The 18,149-nt window shown below is 40.2% G+C and overlaps 1 protein-coding gene across 18 annotated transcripts in view; it reads right to left on the bottom strand.

Moving 5' to 3' along the window:
- Nucleotides 1-18,149, bottom strand: part of DTNB (dystrobrevin beta) — a 189,154-nt gene that overhangs the window by 32,296 nt on the left and 138,709 nt on the right. For all 18 annotated transcript variants that reach the window (XM_074331774.2, XM_074331777.2, XM_074331779.2 and 15 more), the window contains 4 exons: nucleotides 16,642-16,729; nucleotides 8,870-8,955; nucleotides 7,923-8,036; nucleotides 3,286-3,382 (listed from right to left, as the gene is read on the bottom strand). In XM_074331774.2, coding sequence (XP_074187875.1) covers nucleotides 3,286-3,382; nucleotides 7,923-8,036; nucleotides 8,870-8,955; nucleotides 16,642-16,729 — 385 coding nt within the window. The remainder of the gene's footprint in view (nucleotides 1-3,285; nucleotides 3,383-7,922; nucleotides 8,037-8,869; nucleotides 8,956-16,641; nucleotides 16,730-18,149) is intronic.

Raw genomic sequence — 18,149 nt, 5'->3', positions numbered from 1 at the left:
ACAACACAGATATGAGGTCTTAGAACTTTTTGTTATCAATTAGTCAGTTAGGATCAGTAAACATTGACCAATGACAAGGCATAGGAGCCAACTTGATTTAAAGGGGTAATAATTCCTTAATTATGAAGTGCAAATCTAAAACTGCTTATTTCACCTAAAAACACCTGAGACTCTTCCACGTAGGTGATCTCTGGCTAGCTGACCAAAGTAATGCTATAGCCGCTGTAGTCATCTCAATACAATTCATATTCAAAACCTCATTTGCAAATGAGGTTGAAACTCAAAACTGCAGAATTCATCTGGCAAATGCGTTTTAAAGGCAATATTGGAAAAAATGGAAAATGAGACAAAAAAAATACTGGGAACATGATCCAGAAACTGAAACACCAACACGTAACCACTTCTAGATCAAATAAGAAATTTGAGGCAGAGGTTATCCATATATTCATTAATTAGGGAATAAAATGTAAGGAAAAGGTACATTCTGAAACATGGCACCTAAGTGTCAGTCTACATTATGTCATTAAAAAAAAAAAACCCCAGGGGCGGCCAGTTAGCTCAGTTGGTTAGAGCACGGTGCTCTTAACAACAAGGTTGCCGGTTCGATCCCCACAAGGGCCACTGTGAGCTGCACCCTCCACAACTAAATTGAAACAACTACTTAACTTAGAGCTGATGGGTCCTGGAAAAACACACTTAAAATAAATAAAAAGTTAAAAAACAAACAAACAGAAAAACACCCAAACAGTAAGAATGTCCCTGATATTCCTGGGTGACAGGAATTGAGTCTTCATCAAATATCTAAACACGACACTTAAGAACTCAATACTTTTTATTAAATAAATGGATGATCCATTTTTACCTAGTCTTGTTCCAAAACAAAGGATTTGAGATTTTTGTTGAATAAATTCATAAATAATGGTGACACTTTGTATGTATGCGTCTTTAAATGCTCATTTTTCAGATAAATAGACAAAGTACACACTATTTCACTGACGGAGTGAAATGAAAGAACTCCCTGTGAAATGGGAACTTACTGTGTGGTGTATTTTAATTTATGAGTATGCCAGACCATGTGGCTTGATTGTCCATTTGACTAACTGCTTACAGCTGTTTTAGGAGAGAATTAAATGCTAACAGACTGAACATCAATGAAAGCAAGGCAGCCCTTTGAAATTAAAATTAGGATTCTAAAGGGTACTTTTTAATAGTAGGAAAACATCTTTGAAATTTTAATGGAAGTCAGTGATTCCTATGTGTGACCTTTTAGGCGTGTATATAATACACCAATTAAGACTGTAATCCTTTTAGGAAGCAGGACACCAAAGGCATGAGATTTCAACTGTGAATTCTAACCAAGGGATAAAAAGACAACATTCCAGGTCTGTGTCTATAAATTCTTCCTCCCAGTCTGAATGGCCTCAGCCTGTCAGGTGGGTAAATGATAACGTGTTTAAGAACCTGGCAGGAGATCCTACAATATGGGGCAGCAGGGTCCTGCTTATTTTACTGAAATTGTAACTGTAAGACAACAGCTGGAAATACAAAGAAACTCAGGGTTTGGGATTAGAGTTCCAGGCCTCAGCTCATTCTGCTTGGCCCTTGAATACAAGCTCCGGAATTGAACTACAAGGTCTTACAAAGTAATGCATGTGGGCTCTGAGCCAGGAACTCGAAGGACGCTGAGGACAGCCCGTCGACGGGAAAGTGTACAGTGGCACTTAGAGGAAATGCATCCTGACTTCCCTCCAGTGCATAAACCTTGTGCCCTTTACAAAAATCAGCCTGGGGCACCTTCCCATCTATGAATGGGGTAATGTTTGAGAGCATCTTTCTGAAAGGGAGGTTTGACCCAGAGAAGGGGTGCGTGGCTCCCTGCTATCTCCTGTCCTACTGGTGGACTAACCCCACAGTGGCAGGGCTTCCAAGGCCCCACCAGGCTGCAAGTATCCCACAGTCCAGGGGAGTCTAAGGACATCTCTGCTGTCTTGAGTGGGTGATGGGCTGCTGAGCTGGAGACTCACAGCTACTGGGGGGTCTGGGCTGGGTGTCATGCTGAGGTTTTCTTTAAAACAAAACCCATTTAGACATAAAATATTTCTCAAGAGACTTACTGTTAACAGGATTAATGTAGAAACACGTCCAGACAAAACAACCCAACATCCAGGACCAAAGCTAGAAACAAACTCAGCTCAAGACTAAAAGAAGTGATTGTCTTGAGCAAGTCGAAAGTCAGCTCAAACCACATTTATCCAAGTTGCTAATACTACCACTAGCTTCACTGGTAAGGGACTGGTTTGGAGTGGAGACGCTAAAGAGGAGTTGATGTTTCCTTGGGCTATCAGTCCTACTCGAGACCCCTGTCACGTTGGGCCTGGATGGTTTCATTAGTCTCCCATCATCCTTTAGTTTCTCCCCTTCCTGATCTGTTCAATATATTTTCCTAAACTATTTTTTTTACAACCTTCAGAGACTCCCCTTTATCACAGGATTAAATCCACCACCCTCAGCCTGGCTTTTGAGACACTCCACACCCTACTTCCACTCTGGCTGCTAACTCTGTCACACCACGGAATGCGGTGGTTTCGGAACACAGACCTGAAGAATTAACAGCACGGACAAATGTGCTGTGGTTCTGCTACTACACAGCTGGGGGGATACTTCTGTTCTCGGCCAGAATCGTCCAGGGGAGGACATTTAACACTAGGCATACCTTTCTCTGCTCTGGAGTGTGGGGACTGTAATATACTTTTCAACAAAAATAGATGGTGAGACCTGAATTATTCCAGATTAATTAAAGTCCCAATACACCAAACCTAGAGCGAATAGGCTATTTTTTTTCCCTCCTAATATAGTAAAGTCATTGATTACAGTTGGTTTGGTAAGACTGGTATGCCTCTGTAACACTTATTAAAATAGGGCATGATATTTGTAAGTGGAATATTTGAATACTTGTCTTAAAAGAAACTTTGAATCGTTGGGAAACATTCATTTATACATAGCTAATAACCTATTTACATTCATAAAAGCAACTATTCAAGGACCTTACTCTAGCTCTGGGTACTGACTTTTTTTTATAACTAGGCTTTATGCTAATTTAGATGACTGTCACACTGAACTAGGCCACCTTTATGGAGGTTTACCTGAAAACTGGGTCTAGGCAGCGATACTTAAGCTTTTAGCCTCATCCTGTTCTGACGTCACAGGGGAAGCGGACTCTGAACTGGTGGTGGGAGATGGACAAGAAGAGCTGAGCGGAGGGGGCACCTGAGAGCAGGCTCTTACCTTCAGCAGCTTCATTAGCCCTTCCAGCTGAACCATTAGCTCCCGTCTGCTCTCCTGCAGTGCCGACATTCTCTGCTCCAGTTCATCTTTCCTTTGCCTGCCCGAGAGGAAAAGCCCATCAGAAATGAGACTTGGAAGAGAAAGGGTCTAAGGCCAGGTGAAATGGGGTTTAGACCTGATTCTGCTATCAGGAGCTAAGCGAGTCGTTTTACCTCTGAGACCTTACGAATCAAGTGGTCATGTACCTATTTTGCCCACTTGCCTTTACTGTTGTAAGAACAGCATGTAAAAATGCTTTGGGAAGTATACATGGCCACATAGAGAAAAAGTATTATTAATATTATTATTATTAAAGTGGTTTTGAAAAATTTCATCAGGAAGTGAAATACCTCATTTAGAAAAATACATAAAGCCAGCCCAAATTTAAAATAATAGTGGAGAAAATGTATGAAAACTAGTCACGGAAAACAGGGTTCAGTAGTCAGTACTCCTAGCCCCAGACATCGGGTTCTAGAAGTGTGACAAACACCAGGATGGCTCTGTGTCCAAAGAATTCTCTTTGCTCTGAGAACAGATTTCATGCCAATTCTAGCTCAATATGTCCAAAATCAAACTTGCGACTTTCCTCCCCAAATGATTCTCTTTCCTAATTTCCTTGTCTCGGTCACTTTTTATTCCAGTTGTCCTGGCTGAAAAACTCAGTCCTCTTTGATACTTTCCTGTTTATAGCCTATACTCAGTAAGTCACCCCACTCAGATAATTCTTTCCTGGAAATTTATATATTTATCTGTTCCCGCTTCTCTCACTTCATCCAAGTCTTCTTTACCTCACACATGCAAGGGTCTCCTAGCTTAATTAATCCAGATTTCATCTGTTATGGTGAGGAAAAAGGAGTGGAATATAAATCAAGAGACTTGAGGCCCATCACTGATTAAATATGCAACGTTGGGCGAGTCACTTACCCTGAGCCTCAATTTTGTATTCTGTAAAAATGGGACTAATAATAAATAACAATTGCAGTATTTTGAGGCTCAAAGAAGAGAATGAATATAAAAGTGGTTTGTGACATTTATAATGCTGCTCAAAGGAAAGCTGTATTCATGTCATCGTCCTACGTAACAATCTCAATAGAATTTCTAGCATCGCTCATCCTCGCCCTGCAAATCTAAGCCTCTACTGTCTGATATGGTCGCCAAGAGCCACATGTGCCTACTAAGCACGTGGCTAATCTGAATTGAGACGCACCGTAAGTGTAACATACACACTGGGTTTCAAAAATTTAGTGTGAACAAAAGAGAATAAAATTTCTCATTAGTCATTTTTTTTTAATGTTGATTAAATGTGGAAATGATAGTTTGGATACATCAGATTAAGTAAAAGATAGTATTAAAATTAATGACACCGATTTCCTTTTAGTTTTTCAACGTGGTTGTTAGAAAAGTTTTCATTACATACTCACATGTGGCTTGCATTCTACTTCTATTGAAGAGCACTGCTCCAGACCTCACCTACACCCCTGTCCTCAGCACCTCACCTCCCATTCCCTTCCCTCTCTGGAACTCAAGATGGTTCACTTGTCCCTAAACAGACCCCATCAGCTCATAGCAATTCCCCTCCTTTTCCAAATGTTACTCACTCCTTCATGTCCATCCCAAACGGGATGAGCCTTACTCACCTTTGCATGTATTGAATAATTAAGAGAATATCATGCATCCAGTATGTACTCAGTTAACATCTAGTGAACTTAATGAAATCATTATTTGAAACCTTCCAAGGATTTCCAGTGACCTATCACTTACAGCTTTCCAGAATCTGGTCTCAATTATCGAACTAATTTTATCTCCTACCACTGGCATTTTAAAGATTAATTCAACAGATGATTGAAAACAAATTCTTAGCTCCAAGAGTCTTCCCCCTCTCTGAAACGTGTCAGACTTATCTGGGGGACCATGCTCCACACTCCACCCAAATCATACCCGCCCTGTCATGGTCTGGCTCTGTTTTTACTACTCCCATGGCTCTAACTGCTTCTAGCCTACAAAGATTTAGATTTCTTATAACATACTATTCAGAGTTCCCCACTCAGATTTCTTATAACATAATATCGACACTATTTACTAACATTGTATCATTTTAACTGACTAGCAACTTATTTTATATTTTGTATCCAAAACAAGATTACGCATTTTTAGGATGGAACCATTGTCTTCTACTCTTCACACTCCCTAAATTTCCAGCACAGGCATAAACTCAGAAAGGAGTAGCTGACTCCGTTTTTCAGGAGGCCTGTCTTCCCTGAACTCTGTGCTGTGCATGACCAAATAATTATAATTCTGTGTGAAGACAAATGAACTACAGTCACGTGCAACAACATGGAAGAATCCTAAAGAGTAATACTTTGAGGGGAAAAAAATGTACCAGAAGACTGCATACAATAACATTTCTATAAAGTCCAGAAAACAAAAAGCAAAACTAATCACTTTATTATGTGGGAATACACATATATGTGACAATAATATTTAAAAAGCAAGGGAGTAAGAAATCAAATTCTGAATAGAGGTTCGCTATGTGGGGGAAGGGGGAAGCAAGGACGTGGGTTGGGGAGGGAAGCACTTACACAGATGACATGGTTTTGCAATATATGAGTTCTCTAGTAGAATGTGGGTTCACGGCTGTTCATTTTTACATTACACTTTATGTCTTAAACATTTGTCACATACATTATTGTAACAAATATACCGTTAAAAATAATAATAATAGGGGAAAAGACAACTCTAGTGGTCAGGATTCATAACCACTAATCCGAAAGATGAAATGTTTTATCTTGTTTTATTATAACTGCTGGGTATTGGCAGTTTCTGGATTCATAAATATTGACAGAAACCAGAAGGATATCAGATGCCTACAAATGAATCTTGCCTTTTATGTGTCTTTTAATGAACAAAAGTTCTTAATACAGATGAATTTACCAACTTCTTTCATACTTAGTAATTCTGAGAAATTATTTTCTATTCCAAAATCCTAAAGAAATTCTCCTACATTTTCTTCTAGAAGTTTTAAAGTTTTGTCTCCATGTTTAATCCATCTGGTGGTGTTTTTGTATTTAGTGTGTGGTTGAGAGCCATTACATTCATGTATGCATAGCCAACTGATCCAGTGGCACACTTACTAAACAGTCCCTCTTTTTTCAGTTATATAGTGGCTGATTTTGGGGTTAAACTTTCTGATTTCTCAGGATTTAGACCCTCCTTGGACTTAGATAAAATTCCTGCTTTTTATTGCTTTATGTGACATCCCTGGATTCAGCCCTTTGCCTACTAACTCTGAAATTTTTAGATCCCTCCAGCTTCACTAAGCATTTTTAGTAATCCCAGATCCAGCAATAATTAGACTAAAGCATGACAGCTTCTTGCTTTTCTAGACACAGAATAGTCACTTGGGCCTGAGCTGTAGCGGGGGAAGAAACAGTTGTGTATCATGCTGATAGCTTGGAGTACACTCTGCCTGAGTCAGCTACATTTGTTTTCCCAGCCTTCCAACTGTGCTGATGGCCCACATGTGGGACAGAGGACTGCACAGTGACCAAAACCTCAGCTCAACTAAAGTTAGAGACTAAAATAAAATTTTAGGAGAACGGGAATCTCTACACCTCTAATGATTTGCACCTGCACTATCAATTCTTTATGACTTATTCATTAACAATGCAAATCTAAATACGAGCATAGTTATAGAAAAATTATCTCTGTTCCTTAGGAAAAGAAATCATTGTTGAGAAGCTAAATGACCGAAGCCAAAGGAAATACTCAAAAAGAATATTCAGCTATGCAGAATCCCAGAGGATGACATGTTAAAAATCAGCTGTGGACTGTCAGTTACAACCCCAACAGAAAACACCCCCTATTTGGAAATCTGGAGGTCTGGCGAGAATCAAGTCACTCACTGAGTTTCTACAATGTCTTTACTTGCACAAGAGTACACATCCGTCTTTGTACGATGGATAGGAAATAAGAGCCTAGTAAGTTGGATCAGGCCACTCTCACGGTCACTCTCCTGGAAGTCTTCCCTGCTCCCTCCACATGAGCATGGCGGTGGGAGCTGAGGTTGCTCTCCACTCTCCCGATCCTGCATCCTTAGCCTCTCCATCCTTGGGACAGTTTAGATTTATGCTGCAGTGGGGAGGTGCCATAGCCATGGTACCAGGGGTTCGCACTTGGTTTCCCGCCTCAGCGTGTGCAGAAGAAGCATCCTCTATCAGAGTCCTGCCCTGGCAACGAAGTGCCAGGAGAATAGACCCATAGGTCAGCGAGCACATTACTCCGGCCAAGAGGCTCTGAAAGCAGACTAACTAGCGAGCTAGGAAGACTGGGTGTGGCACCATGGTCTTCTTACAGCAATCACAAATGTATAAACACCGCTCGCTTGTCATGGAGCTGGAGACCACTGTGCACCTCGTTCTGCAGGGAAGGCAGAAGTTCTCAGAGTGATCCACAGAGGCGGTAACAACGAGCTAGACACTTCAGTGTCTCTTCTAACTCTAGGTACACTGACAGACTATCCCACTATCTGGTTTCCTGAGATATCAATTCCTACCGTAGCAGACTCTAATTTGGGGACAGGATGCAGTATCCCCACTTACCTGAGCAGCCGCAGCTCTGCCAGCAACGTGGGGTTCTGCTGGGCCTTCTCAGGGGTGGGCTGGGAGGCCTGCTCATGCTCCAGGCGGAGACGCTGTATCTCCTGCAGGATCTCTCTAGAGAGGATGGAACACAGATGGCATAGAGTCATTCGCAGCCCTCTCCTTTCCTGTTAGAAGGGCCGCTGTCACCAGTCTTGTTCTGATTGCTTGCAAATGACCAAGATGTGAAAGACACCTTCTTAATATTGCTGCACTTGACTTACTCAATGAAACAATCCTCTGTGGTAGAAGAAGCCATAAAAAGACTCTTCTGAAGAACTTGAAAACATCTGCACAGAAGGAAAACGACTAGAATGCTGTGGGGAAGAGGATGAGAACTGCTTGCAAGCTCCTAACGCAGGTCCTGTGCTAACAGCCCCCAGGTCTCCTCTGTCTCTTCTTCCCCTGACCCCCGAGGGATGGACAGCTGCTTCTGCCTATGCCTCCTGTTTTAGGTCCAATCTCCTGTCCTGGTTTCTACCTTTCAGTGCGCAAGGGTGTGTTGTCTGGTCTCCAAGCCTTTAAATGGCCTTTGAGTGAGAGACCAGACAGTCACATGCAGCGTAAAGGGCCAAGACAAGATGACTGGAGGGAGCAAAAGGCTGCTGGGAGTAGAGCGGAGAAAAAGATCGTGAGAGGGGAACAGTCTGATGGGGGGGAGAAGGCACCGGGAAAAAGAACCCACGTGAGGGCAGGCGAGCAGGGTTTGGGACTAGCATAATGAACGGCATTGCAGATACATAAGTTAGTGTCCAGGGCATTCCCGGGACTTGGGCTGGTCTATATTCACACTGTGGCGGGATCTTCCTTTGTGGTCAAAAGCCACCTAGTCTGCAAGGAGAATAAGGGTCAGATACTCATGTGACAGTCTTGGACGTTAGAACCTGGCTCAAGCGCTGCATTCTCACCTGTTTTTGTTTTCCAGTTCTGCAATAAGTTGCCTTTGCTGTTTGTTGGCATCAGAGTTAAAGCTCAGGTCAGTGGGAGGACGGGCCTACAGTAAGGAGAAGAAAGAAAGGTTTTCCGATTCAAATATATCCAGAGGCCTGGACAGGCTGTTGATTTTTTAAAATAGAGTTTTTTGAAGTAAAAATTACTACCATTAAATCCTCCATTTGTCACTTTAAAATCTACCCATTTTACGTGGACAATTCAATGAGTCTCAGTAACTTTAAAGTCGTGCAACCAATCACCACAGTCCAGTTGGAGAGCGTTTTCCATCCTCACAAACATCCTTTCATGCCACTTTGCAGTCAACTACCACTCACTGCCACCCCCCACTGGAGGCAACCACTGACCCTGCTTTCTGTCTACAGTTCTGCCTTTTTTTAGAAACTTCATACAAATGGAATCATACATGTAGCCTTTGGTTTCTGGCTTCCACGTAGCATGATGTTTCTGAGGTCCATCCGTGCTGCTCCATGAATCAGGAGCTCCCTTTTTACTGCTGCATAGTGTTCCACTGTTTCAGCTTTTGGCTATTACAGAGTAGCTATGAACTTTCGTTTACTAGTCTTTGTGTTGATATCTGTTTTCATTTCTCTTTGGTAAATACCTAGAAGTGGAATTCCTGAGTTATATGGTAACTCTGTTTACAAACATTTGGAGGAACTGTCAAATTGTTTTCTAAAGTGGCTGTACCATTTCACAATCCCCCGCAACAATGAATAAAGTTCCAATTTCTCCACAACCTGTTAACACTTGTCTTTTTGGTTTTAATCATCTTAGTGGGTGTGAAGTTATCTACCTGTGAGTGTTTTTAAATGAGATATAATTTACATAAAACCCACCCTTTCAAAGTATACAGGTCAGTGGTTTTCACTATGAGATTCTGAAACCATCATCACTAATTCCAGAATATTTTTATCACCCTAAAAAGAAACCCCACACCCATTAGCAGTCACTCTCCACTGCCCCCTCCCTTACCCCTGACAACTGCTAATCTACTTTCTGTCTCTACGGATTTGCCTATTCTGAATATTTCATATAAATGGAATTATACAATATGTGATGTTTTATGTCTGGCTTCTTTCACTTAGCAAAATGTTTTCAAGGTTTATCGATGTGGTAGCACGTATCAGTACTTCATTCTCTTTATGGCTGAATAATACTCCGTTATATGGAGAGAACACATTTTATTTGTTCACTCAATAGTTCGACATCTGGGTTGTGCCCAGTTTTTAGCTATTTTGAATAATGCTGCTATGGACAAGTTTTTGTGTAGAGAGATGTTTTCATTTCTTTTGGGTATATATCTAGGAATGGAACTGCTGGGCGTACAGTAACTAACTGTCTCGTGAGGAATGGCGAACTGTTTTCCTAAGTGGCTGCACTATTTCACATTCCCACTATCAAGGTATTGATACCCACTATCAAGGTATCCACTTGTTATTGTCCATCTATTTGACCACAGTCACCCTCATTTTGGGTTCAATGCACATTTGTCCAATGACTAATATGTTGAGCATATACTTGCATGTTTTTATTGGCCACGTGTGTGTTTTCTTTGGAGACACCATTGTGGTTTTGATTTGCAAGCCCACTGATGTTTCTGATCCTTGTTTCTCCCTTTAAGTATATGGAAGCCAATCAACACAAACTAGAAAAACGGATGAATAAGTGGCATTTCCCCATTATTGATTAACCAGAATGTAAGCTCTCAATGAAGGCACTTTGTTGGTTATGCTTCACTCCACACATTCTTGGTTCCGCCAAAACATGACCTACGAAGAAGCAGAAACCTTGTTTCCTAGCTAGAGCTTGGATATGCAGTAAGTCATTCTTTTCATGTGGCATTTCCTAAATAAACAGGGGCAAAACAGCATAGCAAATCTGGGTGGGAGGCTTTTGACCAAATATTTTTCTTTCTAAGGTGATTTTTCTTCCTCCAGAAAAGAGTGGATGAGCAGCCAATTCAGCAATTTTTCTATATTCTATTAAGAGTCTTGTGACAGCCTGAGTTGAACCTCAGAAAAATAGCTTGCCTGAGACTGAACCTGCTATGAATAATAGATATACAGTTTCTGAAAAGTGGATTTAAAACTGATGGCTCCTTATTAGAGTGGGACCAGGGAAAATTATGGATGATGAAATGAGCTCTGAAAGGAATTTGCTTCATAGGATAGAAAATAAACAAACAAAAAGCCCCTAGTATTTCACTGGAAATTTCTAAAGAATCTTGTCAGTTAGTTCTGAGCATCTGACTGCACTACTGAGGCATCTTTCAAAGAGGAGGTTAACACAGGACTCAAATGTCATTATCAGCAGTGATTCCTCACCAGGCAGAGTCTTTGGCACCAAGCAGCATCATGAAATACAAAGACGTGGGGGAGGAGGAAGGTTCAACTCCTGAGGCAGCAGTACCCCCTGCATAACGTGCACGAAGACATGGCGACAGGGAGAGTCCTAATGCTAAGTGTCCAATGTTGGCTTCTCAGCCAGTCAAATTTTAAACACAGTCAAATGTACATTATGTACTAGAGAAACTTAGGATTGGATTTATTTACTATCTTAAATGCCATGGTGCGTCTTAAAAAAGAAAAGCCAGGTATCCTTTCCTAAAATGGCTACAGGACACTGAAGGGAAAAAAGACAGGAAGGGAAATATTAGTTCATAAAGACATAGAATACTTCAATTAGAAGAGACCTAAGGATGACTTCTTTCAAAAATTCACTAGTTCATTCATTTATCCAACAAATATTTCCTGAGTGCCTACTATGTGCCTGATCCTGTTCTAGGAACTAGGGATGCATTAGTGGCTAAGACATAGCCCCCACCCTCATGTAGCTTACATCCGTTACACCAGGAGAGAAATAAGAAACTAGAAGTGTGTGTATATACACACATCATCAGTTGGGATAAACGTGATGAAGTAATGAAACAGAGTGAACCGAGACAGGAACTCTCTTTAAATGAGGTGTTATGAAAGGGCTCTCTGAGACTCAGCGAAGTGAGGAAGCGAACGAGGGGGAGGTATGAGGACCAGAGTGCTGGGCAGAAAGGGGGGGGCAGCCAAAGGGCCTGTTGTGTGCTCAGGGCATTACTGATGGAGTGAGCGAACGGTGCTGAGCGCGGTAGGTAATGAACAGGGAGATGACGCCAGGGCGCGGCTCGTGTGGGGCCATGGAGACCAGTTTCCGTTCTGTTCTGGACGTGGTGTGCAGCCACTGTAGGATTCTGAACAGGGACACGTAATACCAAGTCCAAATAATGTGTGTACATACTCCACCCACACGAAGGGGCCTAACTCCCCATTCCTTTAGTGGAGCGTGTCCACAGTGACTTCCTTCCAAGGAGGACAGGTGGAAAGCGGGGAGGGGAAGAGTGACTATGTTGGAACAACCTGACAGACACTTCCTCAGCCAGGTGAGCAAGGTCAGCGTCGACAGGGAAAAGTGATGGTAATACTCTGATGTGAGAAAAATGGCACTTGGATCTTCCTCCTCAAAAACCCATAACCCCAGTCTAATCATGAGCAAAACATCAAGACTAATCCCAATTAAGGGACATTCTACAATATTTGACAAGTGTTCCTCAAAAGAGTCAGGGACATCAAGAACAAGGAAAGTCAGAGAAACTGTCCCAGCCAAGAGGAGTCGAAGGAGACAGGAGGACGAAGCGTAGTGTGGGATCCTAGATGGGGTCCTGGAACAGAAAAAGGGTACCAGGTAAAATCTAAGGAAACCTGTGTAAAGTATAGACTTTAATTAATAATAATGTATCAATATTGGCTCATTAATTGCAACAAATATGCCATGTTGATATAAGATGTTAATAACGGGGGAACCTGAGTATAGGTTATAGGGAAACTCTGTACTAGCTTCACAATCTTTCTGTAAATCTAAAACTGTTCTATGATATAAAGTTTACTACAAACAACACTGCTTTGGCTACTAAGTGGAACATTTATGTAGTGGGATAAGAATGGAAGTAGGTGGGCTAGTTAGGAAGCCGAGGTTTTGCTACGAACTCACCCTGTAAACCTGCAGCTACTTTATTTTACTATACATTTATTTTCTTGTCTGTAAAATGGGAATATTTACAAAAAGGGATGTGAAGAGGATCACTTCCTCTGCTACATTCGCATTCTCTTAGGTTTAGGTCACCTCACAGAGCTCCATCAGCTTTAATGAGATGGAGCTACATCGGGAAAACACGGGATAAGGAACAAGCCCCCCTTCGAGGAAACACAGGCTAATGTTATACAACCAGAGCTGATACAGCCAGCAAACTGGAATCTGGTAGTATGGATTTTTGTAGCCTCCTGAAAATAGACTGGAGGCTTCCCATCTGTATGAACTTGGCAAGGATGAGTTCCTGGTATCAGCTAGACTTCCTTTGATTCCTAGGGGTAGTCCTCCCACCGCCCCAACCTCAGACGAACCGAGGGCTGTGGAGTAATCTCGCTCTTGTCTCTCAAAAACCCAATAATGTTTTTTAGGGTAGTAGTTCCAAAGCTAGCTATAAATCAGAAGACTGGACATTTTCTTTTTTTATCTAAAAATCAATAGATCTGATATCCAGAGATTCTGATTCAGCAGGACGGAGGCCAAGCCAAGGAGCTATGTATTTTTTAAATGCTTCACACATGATTATACTAGGTAGCTAAGTCTGACAATTACTATTTTATGGGGGTTTTGAGTTATTAAATGAGTCAAAACCCCACGTGGGTCCTGTTGATCTGTAATTCTAAGAAGCCATAAGGTCGTTTCTGGAATGACGCGTGCCTGGAGCATGAGGCTGTGAAGGTTAAGATGGGTCTGAAAAAAAAATCTTTTCAAAACTGCGTAAATGTTAAATGGGATGACAATATGATGGTTTCCCCTTCTCTTCATCTTCCGTTTTCCATAATGAGTTTTTAACTTTTCATGAAGAAAAAAACTTTAAAAGTAAACCCCAAACATCTGATTATGTCTAAGGCTGGGGATGTTTGTGATGAAACTGAGAAGTTGCTGTTATTACTATGATTTACCTCACACTGTATTTTCGTTTTCTTTTTTTTTTTTAAAGAGGTTTCGGTACTTCAGAAAAACAAATCAGCTCTCCTGGCTCATCTAAGCAACCTAGAATTTCCTTCTTCAAGGGTCAGCTGGAAGAGGTGTCAGTGCCCACATGAGCCATCTAGGGAGACGTGATGGCTCTGATGCTACAGGGTGTGATGCCGGCTGCTAAAATGATTTCATGGTCTTTGTGGAGTAAGAAGGTTTTGGGGAAAACAAAAAAGATCAATACAAAGCCTATCTGGCAGGCTGTAAATAAATTCTTTTGAGCACTACACCCACTTTATACAAAGCACTTGTATCAGTGAGAGATTAGCGGATTAGAAGCTTTCTGGACAGAAATCTAGTAAAGAATCATCCTTCCTGACAGGTCCAATATTTATAAGATAACTACACTTTGGAATATAAACCGGAAGATGAAAGGGACCGTATCAGTATTTAGTCTTAGGACCATTCTAACAAGTATCACTTTCACACGAATAAGAGAATTGGCATCAAAAACTAGCAGGTGTAAACAGACTTATCTCGTTTGCAGTAAAGGAGTACTATGACCTCCTTTTCAGGGTCAAATGGCTTTGGGGCTTTTATTTACAGCGTCTTAAAAGTACTATGTAAAGTCAACAAGACTATATAATGACATTAAATATACTGAATTTTAAAAAATTCAGCTACAATGCTGTCCATCTCAACAAATTTATTTTATTTATAAATTTTAATTTACAAAATAACTAACAGTTGTGACTGATTGAGAGCATGTGCGAAGTTTAACAAATTAAATGGAACTTTTATTTTCCCCAGACTTTTTCCCCCTATTCTGTTCTATTTCACTAACCTTTAGAGTTACAATGTTAGAGTCATATGTATGACCTACTATTAGATTTTTTCAAAGAAAAGATCCTGAAGTCTAAACAAACCTAAAGGAAGAAATTACTTTGGGGGGGGGGGAGAAACAAAGCAAGACTCCACTGGCAGCTTTCATAACTCCATTTCCCTATGAAAAAGTAAACATAAATCGGTACACATTTCTGTAATATACTGTGTTTGTAGAATATGGTCCTGAGATCTGGCCTGCCTGTCTAGCCTAATTTCACTCCAGCACTGTTCTCTGTACACCAGCCACAGGAACCGTCTTTTAGGTCCTGAAACTTCCAACACCTCAGGGCCTTGTATGTTGAAACTTCCCAGTGGGCACTCATTTCATTTTCTTTACCTGGTCAATGCTTCCATGGTCTACTGTTTTGGGTTGAGATCATTCCTCCTTTCATCTTACTCTTTGCTTGCATTTGATGTTTTTTAATGTTCTAGTAAAATCATATTTTTCCTAAATTTAATTTTTTAATTGTTCACTGCTAGTATATAGAAATACAATCAATTATTGACTTTGTATTATATCTTGCAATACTGCTATAAAGTCATGAATTTGTTCTAGTGGTGTTTTTGTAGCTTCCATAGGTCTTTCTCTACACAATCGTGTCATCTGCAAATAATGACAGACTTACAGTCTTCCTTTCCAATATGTATGCCCTTGTCTTCTTGCTGTGTTGCACTGGTTCAGACCTCCAGTACAATTCTGAACAGGGGTGGTAAAAATGGACATCTTCAGTTTGTTCTCAATACTAGGTAGGGAAAATATTCCAAAATTTAATCTTTAAGTGTAATATTAGCTGTAGGTTTTTTGTAGATGTTCTTTATCAGGTGAAGAAAGTTTCTTCTACTCCTAGTATATTGAGAAGTTTTATCATAAATGGGTATAGTATTTTGTCAAATGCTTTTTCTACATCTATGGAAATAAACTTGTAATTTTCTTTTTTAAACTGCTAACATGGTGAATTATATCGGCTGATTTTTGTACATTAAATACATTTGCATTCCTACAATAAATTTCACTTGATCTTGGAATATTCGTCTTACATTCTGCCGGATTCAATTTGCTAATATATTGTTAAGGATTTTTTCATCCATTTTCAGCAGAGAACTTGGCCATCAATTTTCTTTTTTTGTAACTTCCTTGTATTGTTTTGGTACCAGGTTATAGCGGCCTCATAAAACGACTTGGAAAGTGCTCCTTCTTCCTCTCTTTTCTGATAGTTTATGTCAGATTGTTGTAATTCCTTCCGTAAGCATATTACAGTGTTTAACAGTTAAGCCATCTGGGCTTAAGAGTTTTCTTTGTGGGAAGTTAATTATGAATTCAATTTCTTTAACAGATATAGGACTATTTAGATTTTCTATTTATTCTTATGTCAGTTTTGTGTCTTTTAAGGCATTTGTCTATTTCATCTAGGTTGTCAAATTCATTGGCAAAAAGTTGCTCATAATATTCCTTTATCATCCTTATATCTATAAGATCTGTAGCAATGTCCCTTCTTTCATTTGTGATATTGGTAATTTGTGTTTTCTTTATCTTTTTCTTGATCAGGATTTCTAGAGATTTATTAATGTTATTGATCTTTTTAAAGAACCTAATTGACTCTGATTTTCTTTCCTTGATTCATTTTTTTAAAGAAAGATGACATTATAGATAAAACTGAAGGCCACTGTAATCCTGTCCCTAAACCCACTCCTCTCCAGTCCCTGAGGTACTTATTTTCCTGAGTTTCATGTTTACCGTTACCTTACCACTTGTATATTAAAGTAATAGTAATTTCTGCTACTCTCCTGGAATCATCTATTTACTCACCATGTTTCCTGCCTCTGCAGCCAGGCGGGCAGCATAGCGAGCTATAAGCCGGTGTTCTTCATCCAGTCGGCTAGGACTGTCCAGGACGCTGCCAAGGAGATAAAAATTCAACAGGTGTCTATTAACACATCTCCTACTCTTGCTTCTCTCTTGGAAAGAAAGATGGGAGAAAAGCTTGTTAAAAAAAAAAAAGGAAGAAGAAGAAGAACGGTAACAAAGGAAATGGAGGGCTGGGTCATAAATACTAATGTTCTGAGACAAAGAGGATTTGGAGAAATGATGAGGCCACATGTGTCATTTCTCTTCAGTAGTATATCCCCACTGCTCTTACACCATCAGAAGGGGCACTTATTTTTGAATGCAAAGTAGTTTTGAATACCCGAGAAAAGACAGGGTATTTCCAAAATCTGAGAGAGGGATTTGTAATCAAATGTTTTTACAAACTCATGACTTTTAGACATAGGTCTTGAATTCAAAAAGATCAAGAGAAAACTAAAGCATCACGAAATACAGCAGGCTGAGAAAAAGTACAATTAATACTGGCTGGGCAAAACTGTGGAATCCAGGATTAGGCAGGTCCAATACATAGTAAAACTGGAGACAATGACCTGGTATCAAACATCCCCTTTCTACGCCTATTTCTTTTCTTTTACCAGGCTTGTTCTACAACTATAGCCCATCCTGGAGTGAAGTAACGGAGTCCATTACTTTTTAACAAGAGTACCAGCGCTCTAAAAATTTAAAGACTCACCTAGGTGGATATCAAATAATGAAAGAAGGTGGATACCTAGATGAAAGAAGTGTTCTTGAGTAGCACGCCAGTTCTGCGTATATGTGATGTAATGAACTTTTTACTGATTAAGAAATAATTGGCTCCTTTAATGTAGTATGTTACATCAACTGTCATTTATTCAGATTAGGGAACTCCTAATTAATAGGGACCACAGCTATATAATTCTCTTTGTTTAAGTCTGGCCGATGCTTTAAGATAACAGTGATGATAACAACAGAGATGGCTGCTTTGGCTTGCTTCTACTTTGGCCGTAGGTTCTTGGAGTTCTAAAAGCCCTTGATTACAATTTACCAGCATCATAAGTAATATGAAAAAATTTCAAGACATGAGTTCAATATTCATCAAATCTTGTGATAATTATTTAAGGGAATCTGGGAAGGGTAAAGTTACATCAATAGAGATCCATTTGATATTCTCATGTACAGAATCAACTGCATTTTTCCTAGATTATTTTCACCTTCTGTATTTCTATCTCTGGCTAATTCTTTACTCCTGGTCTTTCCTCTCGGATGGATTTTTTAAAAAATGTGCTTTAAGTTTTCTGCCTATGACACCTGTGAATACTATAATTTTAGATGTGCAAACATCAGTCCCCAGCATGTATGATTACCCTCTCAAAAGATAATGCTGTAATAAGAACATGCTACCATCCGTTGACTTTTAATACCTTCGGGTTAAGACCCCAAAGGTCAGGGCCAAGCTATATTTGTGCCTT

This window comes from Rhinolophus sinicus, chromosome 2 (assembly GCF_057876585.1).
Source record: "Rhinolophus sinicus isolate RSI-liver-muscle chromosome 2, RSI-T2T, whole genome shotgun sequence".
Classification (NCBI taxonomy): domain Eukaryota; kingdom Metazoa; phylum Chordata; class Mammalia; order Chiroptera; family Rhinolophidae; genus Rhinolophus; species Rhinolophus sinicus.
The sequence above is the reverse complement of the archived record's forward strand: the minus strand, read 5'-3'. Positions and strand labels throughout refer to the sequence as shown.